Source organism: Urocampus carinirostris, chromosome 11 (genome assembly GCF_059441175.1).
Source record: "Urocampus carinirostris isolate Australia breed hairy pipefish chromosome 11, RoL_Ucar_1.0, whole genome shotgun sequence".
In the NCBI taxonomy this organism is placed as follows: Eukaryota; Metazoa; Chordata; class Actinopteri; order Syngnathiformes; family Syngnathidae; genus Urocampus; species Urocampus carinirostris.
Window position 1 is genome coordinate 26,664,313 of NC_142359.1, and position 16,959 is coordinate 26,681,271.

General features: G+C 41.3%; 1 protein-coding gene across 2 annotated transcripts in view; it reads right to left on the reverse strand.

The window, feature by feature from the left end:
• The window catches only part of dysf (dysferlin, limb girdle muscular dystrophy 2B (autosomal recessive)), a 53,608-nt gene that overhangs the window by 6,199 nt on the left and 30,450 nt on the right, over nt 1-16,959 (reverse strand). Inside the window, exons 33-53 of one of the 2 annotated variants that reach the window (XM_088346806.1) lie at nt 16,378-16,559; nt 16,175-16,315; nt 16,083-16,112; nt 15,966-16,001; nt 15,754-15,795; nt 15,564-15,666; nt 14,295-14,455; nt 11,184-11,373; nt 11,050-11,123; nt 9,695-9,754; nt 5,772-5,870; nt 5,574-5,702; nt 5,347-5,502; nt 5,187-5,278; nt 4,945-5,115; nt 4,723-4,865; nt 3,797-3,936; nt 3,633-3,721; nt 1,497-1,592; nt 1,287-1,428; nt 1,112-1,211 (exon numbers count right to left, since the gene is read on the reverse strand). In XM_088346806.1, the coding sequence (XP_088202932.1) occupies nt 1,112-1,211; nt 1,287-1,428; nt 1,497-1,592; nt 3,633-3,721; nt 3,797-3,936; nt 4,723-4,865; nt 4,945-5,115; nt 5,187-5,278; nt 5,347-5,502; nt 5,574-5,702; nt 5,772-5,870; nt 9,695-9,754; nt 11,050-11,123; nt 11,184-11,373; nt 14,295-14,455; nt 15,564-15,666; nt 15,754-15,795; nt 15,966-16,001; nt 16,083-16,112; nt 16,175-16,315; nt 16,378-16,559 (2,376 nt within the window). The remainder of the gene's footprint in view (nt 1-1,111; nt 1,212-1,286; nt 1,429-1,496; nt 1,593-3,632; nt 3,722-3,796; nt 3,937-4,722; nt 4,866-4,944; nt 5,116-5,186; nt 5,279-5,346; nt 5,503-5,573; nt 5,703-5,771; nt 5,871-9,694; nt 9,755-11,049; nt 11,124-11,183; nt 11,374-14,294; nt 14,456-15,563; nt 15,667-15,753; nt 15,796-15,965; nt 16,002-16,082; nt 16,113-16,174; nt 16,316-16,377; nt 16,560-16,959) is intronic. The other variant, XM_088346807.1, reaches the window with a different exon arrangement.

The window sequence follows — 16,959 nt, forward strand, 5'->3', positions numbered from 1 at the left end:
CCAACATCATTCAAATGATTTAAAAATGGAGCAAAACTGTTTTTTAATGTTACTTTATCTAATGTTTTCAATGTACTAACAATATTTTAGTCTTTTCACCAACAAATCAAGCAAAGTCCTGAATTTGTACTTCTGAATTGAACAGCGGGTTCAGCAAAGTTACAAGCTACAGTTCCCTTTCTGTGTCATCGGGGTCTTTGTCCAGACACTGGAGTTCCACTGAATCCTCAGGGAACGATGACAAACAAATGCCCGATACACTGGCGACTACAAAAAAAAAACAAAAGAAAAAAATTAAACAGCAGTGGTAATTACTGATCAAACACGCTATATTTCCCTTTTTGCATCATCAGAGTCATTGTCCAGTTTTTTGGGGATTCCTTTAATCTTCGAGAAACGAAGACAGACAAATGAAATTTGCTCTTGCTGGCAACCACCACTGACATTAGAGGTATGATCTTAGGCCCGGAGCTGACACCCAGTCCGCGAGTATTAAAGCCCGGCCCGGCCCGAGCCTGACAAATTAACTTGATTTGAGGGACAAAGCTTGAAGCAAACCCAAATGTTCCTATTTCATTTGTGAGGTAGCGTGATTTTGGCCGACTGCGCCCACGGCCCAGCTTGGGCTTGATCTTTTTAGGCCTCTAATTGACATTAACAGAATAATTCTACTCCTCACGTCTGTGTTGCAATCTTCCCTGTCCTCCACAGTATGGTTCTTTAAGTGCCCTGGCACATTCGTCTACAACTACAGAGCTTACACTACATTTTACGTGACGCAGCCCTCAGTTGTCTTTTCCTTTGGGATGGTAATAAATATGTGCTCGTCTTGGTAATTGCTGTTTGACTGTGATAGTTGCTACCCTGTATTGCTATATGATCCAAAAACCTGTGACCAAGACAACTTGGAGTAAAGCTAAAAAAAAGTGCAGCTGAAAATGGCTTCAGCTGTGCAAGGGATGGCTTTCTGCAGCCAATGGCGTCAACGCCAAATTCCCCATGCTAATGGCGTTAAGTGTGGATGGAGTTTAAGGTGCCAGCAGCAAGGGAAGGATTGTCAGTTTAATTCCCAACATGCACAAAACATTCACAAATGTGTTTAAATACCAACCGAGGTAGTCGTCGAAGGAAAACTTGTCATTGTCCCACACTTGAATGGTCAATCTGGGAGCAATTTTGGACTCAGTTTTGTCCAGGTTCCAAAAATGGTCCTACAGATGGAGACAAGCATGTAACACCAGAAAAAAAAACTGACAGCGTTACTTGGCTTCCTTTTCCTTGCTCACTTTTTTGTCGACGACACAAAGCTGCTCGGTGGGCAGGTAAAAGAAAGGGAAACTGAACCGGTAGTTGAAGTTAGCTTCCCCATCCAGTGAGCGGTAGTGGACGTCTGTTTTCTGCTTGTTGTGCTCATGGCCGTCCAGCCAGCTGACGGGAAGAACGTATGCACCAGGGTTGACAGAGGCTGCCTTTGGTGAAGTTTTTTTGAAGCCTACCCTTTCACGTAGATGTCGCTCATCTTCTCGCCGGTGATGCTGACGTCATCCAGGATGACATCACTCGTGTTCCAGATGATGCAGCGCAGCAAGAATCTGCGAGTCTACTGATTAGTGTGCCACGTTGAGTACTTTATTTGTATCACGTCTGTTTAATATTTTCTGAACAGTAATAGTCTTATGTTGTTATATTCAATGATCATTATTTTGTGTAATGTGATATTGAATAGTTATAATCTGAAATATATGCTTTGGCTAAATAAGAAGGGGAATACTGTAATCCCTTGTCTATTGTGGGTAATGGGGACCTGAATCCCAAGCGATATATGAAAATGTGCGAAGTAGCCCACCCCTCATTTTTAACACGCACTTTTCGTCCCATTCTCCCAGCAAAAGTCAATCAGGGATAATGGATCACGGCCCAAACCATCCATTTCATTTTAGACTGGCACGCCTCCCAACTAGAGTGCCTTCTGCTGCTTGGGAAAATGGAAAGTGACCACATGAGTGCAGTTCATATTAGGTTCATCTTACCTAGTGTTTACTATTCTGTGTACAGTAATGCTAATTGTAATTCACCCTGTTCAATCCTGGAAGGGGGATTACCACATGTGAGGTCCTTTCTCAAGGTTTCTCTTTTCTCCTCACACTGAGGTTTTTGAGTTTTTCCTTGCCCGCATGCTGGTTTGCTAGTTTAAGATCAGGTAATTGTGTAATTTTGTAACTGTAATCCTGTGCAGTCCTTTGAGACATTTTTGTGATTAAGGGCTATATAAATAAATTTGACTTGACTTTTGACGTGAAAATTAAGTAGCGGCAATGAACAAAAGTTCACTCTGTTGGTCCCTGCTCGCAGGAATATGCGATTTGGGATAATAGATCGCGACCGCACGAGTGTAGTTCATTTTTGGGGGGACAGAACAGCAAAAGAAACCTTCCAGGCTCAACAAAAATGCCCTCCACAGGCCATCGCTTGCGTCAATAGGCAACGGGGAATGATTGATTGCGGCTACAGGGTTGCAGTTCAGAACTCAGCATAGTCAACTAGGCATAATGGATAGTGACGACAACTGTGCAATTTAATTGTGTTTTTCAAGCCAGCCTGGAGCGCCTCCTGGCAAAAGTGCAGTTCACTTATTAATGGATATATATATATATATATATATATATATATATATATATATATATATATATATATATATATATATATACCACAGCCATATCCCCCTAGTGGGAGGTGGCTAGAGTCATTTCTGACTCTTTTTGGGAGATTGATTCAGAGGAGGGGATTCCCAGCCCCCTCACTCAACCCAACTGAGGTGTTGGGAGTCATTACGTGACCAAACCCCCCAATTCCAACCCCTAATGCTGAACGCCAAGCAGGGAGGTAACGGGTACCAATGTTTAACTCTTTGGTATGACTCAGCCGAGGCTTGAACCACAACCTCTCAGTCTCGGGGCGGGCGCCATACCCCCAAAGCCACCAGCCCGGTGGCCTTGGGGGTATGGCTTTCTATCCATTAATGGATAGAACAGCAAAAAAGAGCCACCAGGCCTGACAAAACTGGGCTCAGAGATAGTTTCTTCCCCAGAGCCATTACCACCCTTAACACACACCGCACAAAAACTGAAACTCTTGCAAACACACTACCTCATAGAGATGTAAAATTGTATTCATGCCTATGCTCACTTTGCACAATGTTGACTATTTTGCACTAATACGATCCCAAAACTGTATGTAACATCCTACAATATCTATAATATAGGAATATTTTCAACCCATTTTGTAACAATTACAATAAATTTATATTCTATTCTATTCTAACCTATTTTATTCTATTCTATTCTCTTCCGGTCCCCACTCTTAGCAATGAGTGACCGATGATCATGAATCACAGAAAAAACATAGCAGTTAATTTTAGGTGGGCTACGGTGGCTTACTCGACTGTCCAGAACCGGAAAAAAATGCACTATGCAATCGTACATCCATTAAACACCAGGAAGGCCTGATTTCCAAATAGATAAATATTTCAAACCTGCATTCTACTGATGCTGCAACGTAAAAAGTAGCAAGGGATTACAGTAGTATATTAAAATCAATGCCTGAATAGATAGCTTTAAATAAGGTAGTTTTACTTCTTGGCCTTGCGTGGTGTGATTTTGAACGGCGGTCCAGGTGGTCCCAAAGACTTCGGAAACAGGTCCACCCACATCATGAGACGCCCCTGTGAGGACGAACAAAACACTCCTATCAGAGAGTGAGGATGAGATTTAAACAGGAAGTGGAACTGGTGAATGACCTGCTCAATGTCCGGTTGCAGCGGGTTATACAGAGCTCGGGTCTCCACGTGTTCCAGCACCAGGCCCATTTGCCTTAGGATTTGGAGCGAGAGATGCTCCTCAATAGGGCCCAGGTGCTGCTGGCACAATTGTCCGTCCGCTAATAAAAAAACCAGGACAGGAAACATTTATTACTAATCATGACAAAGCAATCACTGACTTCAAAGACATATAAAATGCTTTAAATTGAGAGCATACGTTTTGAACATATTTTGAAATATTTTCGAGATCTAACCACAACATTGAAAGTTTTCTGTGATGTAAGTGAGAAGTAATGCACGATAAGAGAAGAAATTATGCCGATGCAAAAGATATTGTGGAAAATACTGTCGTGATCAAACACCGGGGCTAAGGAATGTAGCACCAGGCAACAAAAGCAAAATACCTGATAAATTATAAAGTTCTGCACAAACGCACATACTTGCTCTTCCATATACAATCAACAACCACACTTACCCCTTCAACATTCTCATGGTGTCCTCTACTTTGTCCACAAAACATGGGTGCGGCACACATTTTGAAGGAAACCTCATTATTTTAGTTGTGAAAACACAGTAAGTGTTCAAGATTAAATTGAGGCCAATAATTGCATCAAACAAATCTGCCTCAAGATTTTATCAGTTGATAAAAATGTGTCAAAAAAGATTTAAAAACACTGCTGCACTTTTTTTATTGGCTGTGTTAGAGCCGTGCATTAGAGGGCCGGGCAAGGTTGGTGAATTTAGTGTCTTGGCGTCAGCAGTGGCCAACATGCTCATTTCATTGACAGAGCACTTAACAAATGAATTGGCTGTTGCTATCCTTTCCCACATGTGAAGGCATAGCTGTAACTAAATGTTGCTGTTAGACTCAGGTGAGTATGTTCCACAGAAAAAAGGCAACTTGCCAAGATCAGCGGCAGTGTACTGCACCCCTCTGAAGAGGACCGTATCCCTGTTGTAAATGGGCTTCTGCAGGTTCTGCCGTTCACAAACCCCCAACAGCAGCTCTTTGGGTGTAAGTTGGTCGCGCCACCGGTTCACACCCGAACTATCATGCGTGAGGGAGACAGGAAGGGTTTAGGCGTGCCCGCTATTGACACCAGGGGTACCGTGACGTAAACACCCACAGGCAGTACGACTGAGGCAGACCGCAGCCAGCTCCGTATTTGGACAGGAAGCGGTTCTCCAGGTCAATGACCGTCTCGCCGATCTTCTCGTCTTTGGTTAGCACGTCGTGGTCATAGAGCATTACGCGCAGGTCTTTCTCTTGGGGGAGGGAACAGCTTAGCTCAAACATCCTGGGTGAGATACCGCAGGGACGTCAGTTATACGCTCAATTCAAGTTCACGTACGGTAGAACAGAACACACTTTCCAAAGACGGGCTCCAAAGTGCATGGGATATAGTTTTCCTGGTCGTTGATTGTCTTCTTTCCAAGTGTGATTCTCACGTAGGGGTCACACTGGGTTCAAGCAAAGACAGGATATATATGCATCAAAAGCTTCTTTTCCACAGTTTCACTCAACAGACCTTGCCATTGGTGTCTTTTGGTTGAAGTCCTCGAGCCTGTACCACATAAACCCGGACCATACATTCCTCTACACCGTTTGGGGGAAGCTTCCTGAACTTTCGGGGAGGCATGGGGGCCGAGGGGTCTTCTGGCAGGTGGTAGATCTTAAACATACCCTGTTTAACAAAAAAGACGGATATTTTACATCACGCTTAGATGCATCGCCGATCTGAAACGAGTGATTCACCTTGAACTCGCCTACTACTGAAGGATCTTCCCCTTCCGCCTGCGACTTTCCACGCCGCAGCTTGAATGTTTGACAAAAATCCGAAAGACCCTCGAACGCCTCTACCTTCTCCAACTCTTTGTCGTAGACCTGAGCCGTATAGTTAAAAAGTAAAATAAAAAACAATAGCCGAAAAAAAACCATCATAAGGATGCTGACCTGAAGGATGTCCGAGCCTCGCTCCAGATAAGTCCCACATTTGTTCGTCTCCCCTGTGGAAGCGTAAAACTTGCTCCACCAGTCCATCAACTCCTCTTCCTGGCGGGGTAATAAACAAAGGTCATTTATGGAAAGAGTTCGCTTAAGATGGATGGAATCGTGCACCTGACACCAGAATCAATCAATAAATCTGAGAAAATGGAGCCTCTAGAGTTGTCGGAGTGGTCCCAAAGTAAAAAGATTAAACGCTTTCTATGTCGCTTGTTAACACATTTCTCTGACTTTCTCCTCAAACCACATGAAGAGTTTGCTCTTGGAGAAAACAAAAAGTCTCTTTGTTCTGGAATGTGTGCTGGCGTGAAAGTAAAGTGTGTAAAGTGCGAGAGGGGCTGCAACGAGTCATGTGAGGCCGCTCTGGCCGTCTTCTATTCTCACAAATGTTGACTGACGGCACTCTGCGGTTTGGATGCAAGTGGTCCGCTTTTTATTTATTTTTCTTTTCAAATGGGGACTCATTTTCCCAGCATGATTGTCGTCAAGTTGACTAAAAGTTATCTCATTTTCACTTTAGCCATTCTTCTCAGTAGGGCTACAAAGTGTTGCACGCTTCTTTACTTTTGATCCAGAGACCTGCCGAATGTCGCTAAAATGTCCATGCGCCACTTTTTCCTTCGTGTGGGCGCTCGAATGTTAAACAAGAGTTCACTCATGGCAGGGTTGCTCTCGGCCAGGGTTGGGTATGGTTACTTTAACTGGATAACTTTCAATTACTTTTGAATGACTCCAATACCAAATATGCTAATAAAAGACAAAAGAAACTAAATATGAATAAAATGACTAAAATTTGTGCAGGCTTGGGGAGTAACAGAATACATGGAACGGCAAAAATGATGTTGGCAAGCTGTTTGCATTTGTTTTCATTTTGTTTTTGTCGCATTTTTTGTTAGTTTTGCCGGAGATCAAAGAGATCAAAGCCAGGAGAGAAAGCTTACCACATGTTGTGAGTCATCATTTTACTCATATTGAGTTTCTTTTGTCTTTTATCAGGATATTTGGTATTGGAGTAATCCAAAAGTAATTGAAAGTAATCCAGTTAAAGTAACCCTACCCAACCCTGCTCTCGGCATAGGACACCCTCATGGTCCTTTCCTACACTCGCGCATAAGCATGACGAATTTACTCCTTTTTCCGAAGGGCAGCATTTAGCATTTAACCCGCTCTCTGCGGGGTCAACTACGCCAAATTTGCGCCCATTGTAACTGAGAAATATCGAAAGGGGTGTCACAGCAAGGAGGCTGACAACCATCTTCTGAAAATGCTTTCAAATCCAGAAAAAATATGAGATCACAGACAATGTACACAAAAACATTTTGTGATTTAACTGCTGCTAAATGTTATTGCACTATTTTTCATTGAACTATTGTTACAATGCACTTCCAATTTAGGCCAGTCCCCAAGCACTACCTTGAAAATAGATTTGCTTATCTATCCTAATGTACTTTTTTCGTCCTTATAACGTGTTACTCCTGTAGCGTCATGTCTGTACACGTTGCAAACAATGTTTAGGATGTTGACAAAAACGATTCCAATTCTGATTTGGTCAACGTCATCACCACCTGATGGAGCCAGTGAAAAAAGAAGAAGCAAAAGCCTTTTTTTTTTGCCCTCCATGACTTATTACTCCTGCTTATTTCTGCTCCCTTTTTAAAGTTGCGCTTCTGCTTTATTGACTTTGTCCCTCCTCAAGCCGCTCTATGCTCAGTGTCTGCGGTGCAAAGGATCTACAGTGTAGCGGCACTGTTGACTTTGGCTGCAGCCAGAAAGAAAGCCAAGCCTTTAATTTGACTGGCTTCAATATCGGACCCTTAATAAAACAAATATCTCTGTTTAGAGAGAAAGAAATCACCCCCAATTACTGGTGATCGGGGGCCAGGACAGGCCAGGAAGTGTACTCGCACATGCAACGTGAGTGCTAACGTGTGTAGTCTGGTCCGGTTCATGCTAAGTCTTCTAATTGACCTGGCTTGAATAAATAAAATGGAAGAATGTTACGATGAGCACAGTCTGACGTTCGAACGGAGGGATCTGATTTCGCGCGGAACCGCACGGCGCGACGCGCGAGGCTTCGAGAAGCTTCGTCTCGCAAGCGCCGCTTCTTTTGGCGGGCCACGACCGCAAGCGCACAATACGAGAAGTGTCCTGTTTCATCTCCTTCCATCTTCCATCCTCATCCTGGAGCAGACGCTGTGATCCATCAGTGGCGCACAGAAAATAAACGCTCATCAGTAAAAATGTCCCAACTGGCCGAACTCTCGTTAGCCAGCAGCTTAATTCTTTTGTCTATGTTTTTACACAAGATTTGAAACAAAACACTAAAAATAAGGTTTCTTTCAAAATTACAACACAAAGGCTGGAGAGATCAGAGTGCGTTGAAATGCTCTAAAATTCGTTACAAATTGAACAAATTTGATAGTAGTGCATTTGAATGAAGAAACAGTAAAAATGAAAACAACGATCATTTGATTACAGTGATCCTTAGCTGTATGGCGGGTTACTTTTCGCAGTTTCACAACTTAGTGGATTTTCATCGTGCGTTGTGTTCTGCATTCAGATTGGTTAAACATTTTCCCTGCTCCTTTTTTTTGCCTGTGTCTGCCTGTGCATCGAAAACGTTGCGCTCTAAGCTGTACACATACCAAAAAAAGCCCGATACACCTACATTATGTACGCTCAAATCTTTTTAAATTTGGAGTTTCTCTAAAAGCCATCATGTCAACAGATCACTCTGGACAGACAAAAGCACCAAAACTCAGAGAAAAAGATGCTTTCTATCGCCAACAAAGTTAGACTTCTTGACATGCTGATCCACATGAGATCCACATGATGGCGACAAAATCTAATCTGAAGTAAAAGTGCAGATAGTGTACAAAATAGATAGCACGTCTGACAGTACAGAAGTTATTTGCAAAAAAAAAAAAAAAAAACTTTCTAGGGAACATTACTTTTATTTGTTGTTTGTAATACTTTTTTCACGCTATGTTTTTGTTTTCCTATAACATCCACATGATGGTGACAAATTTTCAACAAAAGTAAAAACCAGGCTCCCCCAGGATTTTTCCACTCAAATTCAACACTTTTTAAGACCTTTTCAAGACCAAATCCCACAATTCTCGAAACTCGAAAATCTGTATTTTCCGACCGACACATTGCATTTATCGGTCAGTGATCGATAATGTCTGAGAAAATGAAAACTCATTTTATGACATAACCTTCAATAATTTTGTTTGTTTACTTATTATCCATTTATTAGCTCTATCATGCAGATGAAAGATAGTAAAATTAAGACATTTGAGATTTAAATCTATGACTTTTAGACAAAATGTAAGACCTTTTTAATGCCTTAATTTACGGTTATCAAATTCAAAACTTTTTAAGTTTTTAAAATTATGGGGCAACCCTGAAAAAACCTATAGTGTCCTGAATCAATCAAAAATAAATAAAAAACGTTTCACAAAGTTCATGGTTCACAGATCCCTTAACCACAAGAGTTGTAGGGGCACAATTCCTGTGGTGTTTCTTGGGCAAATACAGCTTGACTGCGCCCATCCCTTTCACAGTACTTTTAATGTCAAATAAATTCTTGAGACTTTAAATAGGATTTGTTCTTTGGATTCAAACTATAAGAAAGTAAAAGTTTCTACTCCGCAGGTTTTGATTATTGCGGTTCCTATTTGGAACGCAACCCCAGTGAAAAATAAGAAATTACTGTAATCTAAAAAAAAAAAATCTGCATTGTTCAGTTTTGAATCAGTGACAGTGTGATCCTTAAATCAGCACAAATTTGCTCAAAAACAAGCTTGATGGGTACAGTATGCATCAATGCCGTGTGTGTATGCAAGAATGAAAGTAAGTTTGTTACCCACATGAAGACTGAAGCTAGAGGTGGAGAGGTTAATAATAACAGAACTTGCTCCATCTGCAAGCTACACACATGCACACATACAAAACAAACACACACAAAAAAAGGTTAGTGGTATAAAGCTTTGAGTGAAAAGGATTACATGGAGGCAAGTGTTTTTGTAATGTCTGCCACATTATAGATCTGATCCAGTGTTTCTTAACATTTTTGAGGCAAAGCACATTTATTTTGTTTAAAGCTTAAATTTCATGTTGTGTAAATTGACAGAATCAAGTTTTTCTTATTAATTTTAGTCATTTTTTTGCTGAAATATTTTAATTTACTATATTTTAACCTGTTTTTTTTTTACATTTTATGTACATATACCGGAGCCATATCCCCCTAGTGGGAGGTGGCTAGAGTCAAGAACACATTCCTGACTCTTTCTGGGAGATTGACACAGAGGAGGGGGTTCCCAGCCCTCTCGCTCAACCCAACTGCTGTATTGGGAGTCATTAGGTGACCAAACCCCCCAATTCCAACCCCTAATGCCGAGCGCCAAGCAGGGAGGCAATGAGTACCAATGTTGTAAGTCTTAGGTATGACTCGGCTGAGGCTTGAACCAGCAACCTCCCAGTCTCGGAGCGGGCGCCCTACCCCCAAGGCCACCGAGCTGGTCAAATACATTTTACTACCTTGTTATCTTGTTGGAAAATAACAAAAATAACACTTTAACTAAGCTAAAAATTACCTGCCAATGGAAAATGTTTTTCTACTTTCTAAATTTGTTTATTTATTTTAGGGGAAATAATAAAACAATAACATTAATATATTTATTCTTTTTTTGATTTATTATTTTTCCTGTGAAATCTTAAACAGCTTTATCAAATTAGTTATTAAGTATATTACCCTTCAAGAGCGTATAAATAGTAATCAGTTTATATACGAAAAAAGTAATCTGTTGCCAGCTACTTATATGTATGAATAGTACGGTTACTCGGCTGATCACTTGAAGAAAACAAAGTTTTCAATAGCTTGGCATGGATTTTTTTGCGAGGATAAAATTATGCAATTTCCTGCCGCACACTAGGTAGTTTTAAGCATATTGTCTCTTGCATCTTTTTTGAGTGGGAAGGTGACCTCCATTTGTTTAAGCAGAACTCCCAATTGTTCATAAGAGGGACCTTAAACTAAAAAAAAAAAGTGTCTTTTGAACACTTTATCTACATATTGGCCCTCAAAAATGCAATATCTTGAGCTTTGTAAGTAAAAATTAGGAAACTGCTAATACTTAGCTTTATTAGTGCAACAAAGCAAACAGAAAGGATAAACATTTGTTAGCAGCGAGAGACGGATTCAAAATGACAAAAATTACACAACCTGATGCGTAATGAGCGGTTCCTCGTCATCCACGGTGATAAAGGCGTCACCGCTGACCACGCGTGGAATCAGACCTGTGGGAACAAACACGGCTGAGACCCTTTCGACATCACAGGATCACACTGTTAACTCACCTCGGCTCTCATCCACAGCCACCTGGTCTCTCTGGTCCCTGTCCTCTTTGTCTTCCTCCTCATCAGAACAGCGGTAATCTTCCAGGAAACGGATGGTGCACTGGCCCACCACGGGCTTCCTGCCAAACTGACGGTTATCGATAACCTTGATCACAAGGGGGGGCATGTAGAGTTCCTCCAGAGGGAGTCTCTGAGAAAAAAACAGGAGCCAAAGTCGGCAATTAAACAAACAATGCCCACTGGGACATAATCCAATCAGAGTCCATAGTCAAAAATGATCGACTTCATGCGACCAATGTCACAGCAATAAATACTCTCTCTAATTAACCTCTTGGCAGTTTCTTACCCTTGGACACCACCTCCCTAAACAAGTGCAAAGAACCGAAAATATATGATATATATATATATATATATATATACATATATATATGGGCAGCATGGCGGCGCAGTGGTCAGCGCTTGTGCGGCACAGTTCTAAGGTCTTGGGAACCTCCTGTGTGGTTCAAATCCAGCTACCGGACTTACCGTACGGAGTTTGTGTGTTCTCCCCGTGCTTGCGTGGGTTTCCTGCGGGCACTCCGGTTTCCTCCCACATTCCAAAGACATGCATTTCAGGTGGATTGGCCGGTCCAAATTGTCCCTAGGTGTGAATGAGCGCGCGAGTTGTCTGTCCCTGTGTGCCCTGCGATTGGCTGGCAACCAGTTCAGGGTGTCCCCTGCCCACTGCCCAGAGATGGTTGGGATGGGCTCCAGCCCCCCCGCAACCCTAATAAGGATAAGCGGTACAGCTGATGAGGTGAGATGAGATGAGATATATATATATATATATATATATATATATATATATATATATATATGATATCTTATCTATGTATAAGATAATGAGTGTTCTTATTTTATTTTTCGACTTTTCTTTTGGAAAAATGTTACTGTGCTGTCATTGCACTATTTTCTTTCCACTATTGTTCTGATGCACTTACAATTTAGGCTTCTCTCCAAGCACTACCTTGTAAAGAGGGCAGCAGTAGCACAATAGGTAGAGCGCTCCTCTTGGGCCCGAGAGGTCGCAGGTTCGATTCAGAGTTAAATGTCAAAGTGTCCTTGGTCAAGACACTGAACCCCTAAAGTGTGATTGATTGGGCAAGTGTGAAGCACATTGTAAATTATTTTGGGATGTCTTCAGTGACTTGAAAAGCGCTACATAAATGCAGACCCTTTACCATTTAAATAATTGCTTTATTTTAACATTCCGTTTTTATCTTATTTTTCCTGTTCATCTCACTCTAAACTATGTTGTTACCAATGAGAATAAAGGAGAACCCAAAATTCAGGTCATGTTTATTTGTATAGCCTTTAATCACAAGGAGTTTGAAAGGGCTGCACAGACCAAAGACTATTGCAAACTAAAGACTGTTATTACACCATCCCTGGATCTAAAACCTACATCTGGGCAAGGAAAACCAATAGATTCCAATGGTACCTCTTCATAAGAGCCCAATATGTTCCAGGATCAAGCACGTAGCTCGAATTGCTCGTGTAATTAGCAAATTTTCCCGACGTAAAGAAATTTAAAATAATTGGTCTGTTCCCCGAACTCCCAAAAGCATCTTAGATCACCTTAAATAGTGACACAAAAAAATCACACACAAAAACACATTCAAATAGAAGTCAAACATAGAAAATACAGTAATAAGATAAATAAAATGCGAATAACGTAACAAAATTGTGTGTTTTTTTATGAGGTAGTTGCCATAACGAAGGGTTATGCGTGGTATGGGGGCAGTGGGGATAGGAGTGCGGGAAGAGTGACAGCGAGCATGAGACTGTTTATTCCATGTAAGCATTTACTGTACACTTAAACGTAAACTTACTGAACTTTTCAATTTTTACACATCACTATCTATTGCCCTTTTAGCTGCATTCACAATACTTTCACTTTCTAGGGGATTTTAAAGGAAAACGTATCTGAAAAAATTGTCCCTGCCTCCACTTTAAATTGTTCCGAAATGTGTAAGGTTATGGTCATTAAAAAGAACAGTAGCGCGAACAGCGTTCTCAAGTAGATTTTCAGTGGTACGCAGAGCAAGATTTTGTTTTAATCAAACCTTGTAGCCACGATAAGTGGTGCAGATAATGAATGGATGAATGAATAAATCTTGTGGATACAAATTCTGGTGTTTAGAGGTGCTCGTACACTACTGTTCAAAAGTTTGGGGTCACTTAGAAAATTTCCTTCTTTGAAGAAAGTAAAGTTTAGGGGATTATTTTTTTCCAAATATAAATCATTATTTCTAAGCTTCTCAATGTCTCGACGATACTTTATCTTATTTTGCAACTCTTTTGATTTAAAAAAGGTCACTTTTCATGGAAAACTCACTATTGTCTGGGTGACCCATCACTTTTGTTAGTGTATGTAGAGGTAAGACTGCATTGTAATTCCCTGCTCTCAATTTCCACAAAATAGATCATTGTAATGTAATGTTACTGGCTCCACAAAAAAAAAAACCAATACATTTGTCCTGCCTATTTTACTTTTATTTTACTTATCGACTCCTCTGTCATTTCACTATTTCTCTTCACTTATTTTTGAAATATGTTTCTACTAATATCCATCCATCCATTATCTGCACCGCTTATCCTCAGTAAGGTCACGGGGGTGCTGGAGCAAATCCCAGCTATCTCCGGGCATTGGGCAGGGGACCCCCGGACCGGTTGCCAGCCGGTGTCACTAATTTCCCACTTACGACAAAGAAAAAGTGCTGAAAAAGTGATTTTGAGAGTACATTGGCAGACTAACATCATTACCAGTATGTTAGTCATCCCACCTGATTACCTGAAAATAAAATGAATCAACATACAATTGCCAGACAGCTTTAAGTGGAAAATATGTGAACGTTTCCAGCACGGGACTAGAAGTGTCACACCGCGGCACCCTGTCGAGTGATTTAGGGGAAAATATTTGTGAATGTTTCCATCTGCGAGTGCACGCTCCCTCAATAAGACAACAGCAATCGTGATGGAGCTGGAAAAAAGTGTGCGACATTTCCACATTTGGCTGTGGCTTTCCTGAAGGTGCGGTGTAAAGGTCAGTCCCCGACTCTTGTTGCTTACCACGTCGAGAAAGAGCGTGTTGATGTCAAAGTTGGCCTTCTTCTTCACACAGCGGATGACGCAGCTCTGCACTGTTATGCCGCCACACTCGACCTGCAGACTGGGTGAGGTGACGCTGGCCAACTTGAAGCTCTTCAGGTTGCGGACGCCCCATGCCAAAACCTACACGCAAGAAAAAATCTTATTGTTTGTGAAATTGGTTAGCGATTCCCATTTCTATTTACACTTTTTTACAGGTGAATTATTTTAAATAATAATGCCTAAATGAGTTTAAAAAAAACATATTAAATTTATTTTTTTTACATAATGACACAGACATCATATACATCGTATATCAATTTCCATTACTTGAGTCCTAAATCCAATAATGATAAAAGCTTCTTCTCCTTTATAACAATTGAATTATTTTTCAAACTTTTCAGGGCATTTATATGGCTGCTGTAATATTGACTGATTGACTCAATCATGTAATTTAAACATTTAGAAATAAAACACAATTAAATATCATTTTATTACTACATTTTTACAAATAAAGATATTTACTAAAAATACTGTAATCCCTCATTTAGTGCCGTAACAGGGATCAGAACTCCCAACGATATGCTAAAATCCACAAATTAACCATTCCTCGTTAATAAATGCGCTCCGCCTGCGCCTGCACCACCAGTTGACTGAGGATAATGGATTGAGGCTTAACAGTGCACTTCATTTTGGGCGGGACACAATGGCATACTTAAACGGCCTACAACGCCGACCCCAACCAAAAAAAAAAAAAAAAAAATGGTGGCTGCAGTGGTGCTGTTCATTTTAGGCGGAAATAACGGAAAAAATGCCGGCAAGACACAGATTTCCTCTTTCAACCACTGCTTTCAGCAATAGTCGATATCCGATCGCATCTACAATGAAAATTTTTATTTTAGGCGGGTTAGAATGGCACTCCATCTGACAGCAACATGAGATGGCAGATAATGGATTGTGGCCTCATGAGTGCAGTTGACAGAAAGACATAAAAAAGCCACTAGTCCCAACAAAAATGGGCTCTGCCAGCTCCCACTTGCAACAATATAAGATCGGTGCTAATGGATCACGGAATATTTTTGAACCCGCACAGAGACCATAAAGTATGAAGCTGAGAGGGATTACAGAGGTTGAAAATATAGTATTATAAGAAAAATAATACATTATTAGAACAGATTTTGAGATGCACATTTTAAGAGGATGTGTTCTTAAAGCCTTTAAGATATTATACAAAAAAATCACTCAGCCGTTCCTCGATGGCTGTTCTCTGCAGAACAGGTTTGATTCCTCGAGGCACTGTGAAGACGTTGGGCTCCCTCTGAGGTGGTAAACATGGAAGGTCGGACTCCTCTGGCTGCCAAATTGAGGCAGCATTCGTAAACATATAATAATATCATTGGGTTGTGTTGACGTTTGTGAAATTGCCGTTCATTTTCCATACCAATCTCTGCAGACTGTCAGAGAACAATCCCGGGAACATCATCTTCAGGAGACACAAAACACAAGAAAAACTCTTCACACTAGTTTATTACATTTGTGAGTAACACGACACAAGATCATCATTACTGTGTTTACAATTCCATAGAGATATTTAGGAATGTGCGAAAAAGCCTGAGAAAGTGTTAAAACCTCTATTTCAACCCTGGGGCTTACCTCGTCCAGAGCATTATTAGACGTGCCCACGTCGGCCTGTAAATGTAAGAGAAACAAGAACAAATTTAATGACGTGCAAACGAACATAAAGATGGAAGTGGAAAGCAATGAACCCACCTCTAGCCCGGGAACATGGTGAACTGCTGGCTGCACAGCACATTATTACTAAAGACCTTAAGCATTCAAAACACCCCCAAATGCCCACTGACCTTCTCCCGACGTATGAGCTCAAACGCTGCCAAAAGCTCCCCGACGTCTTTGTCGGCATGGCGGACGGGAAACCAGGCCAGGCGCGGCGAGCGGCACAGTGTGGGCGTGCACATGCAACGACCCATGAACTCGTCCGCTCCCTGTGGTTGAACATGTATCCATTTGCAAATTGATGAATTCCCATACAAACTTTTTGACTCACGTAAGTGTCCTGGTCATAAAGTTCCACCACCACAAGAGGGGGGTTGGCCGCTGTGGCCTCTGGGTCCCCAAAAATCTCTACATCATAGAAGATGAGAGTCTGGTCCCAGGTGGGATTTAGGGTATTTCGCACCGTGACTGTCTTCTGGGACTGGTGGAGAAAAGACACGATGGCGTAGGGATCTATAGAAAACGAAATCTCCTTAGTCTAATGTCACACAACGTGCAAACACATGCAATTCTTGCAGTGAGCTTTTCCAATCGCGCATGAAATCGTGTGAAAACAAATATGGAGAACCTAAAGAGGTTATGATTATCTAACTGACCGTGGTAGTAGCTAGGTCAGGTGTGGTCAAACTTTTTGACCATCTTTGGGTTCTTCAATTTTGCAGAAGGGACGAGCCCGGAGGAAATTTGATTTTGGGTATCTGCCAATACAGTGTCTGGATCTGTTACATGTCATGGAATTGGAAAGAATTAAAGCCAAATGATACAATAAGTCCCTTTATCAAGCACCAAAATGTGTTAAAAACTTAAAGGGCAAAAGGGCAAGGAAGTGTGTTATGCCTGACATTGGAAACGC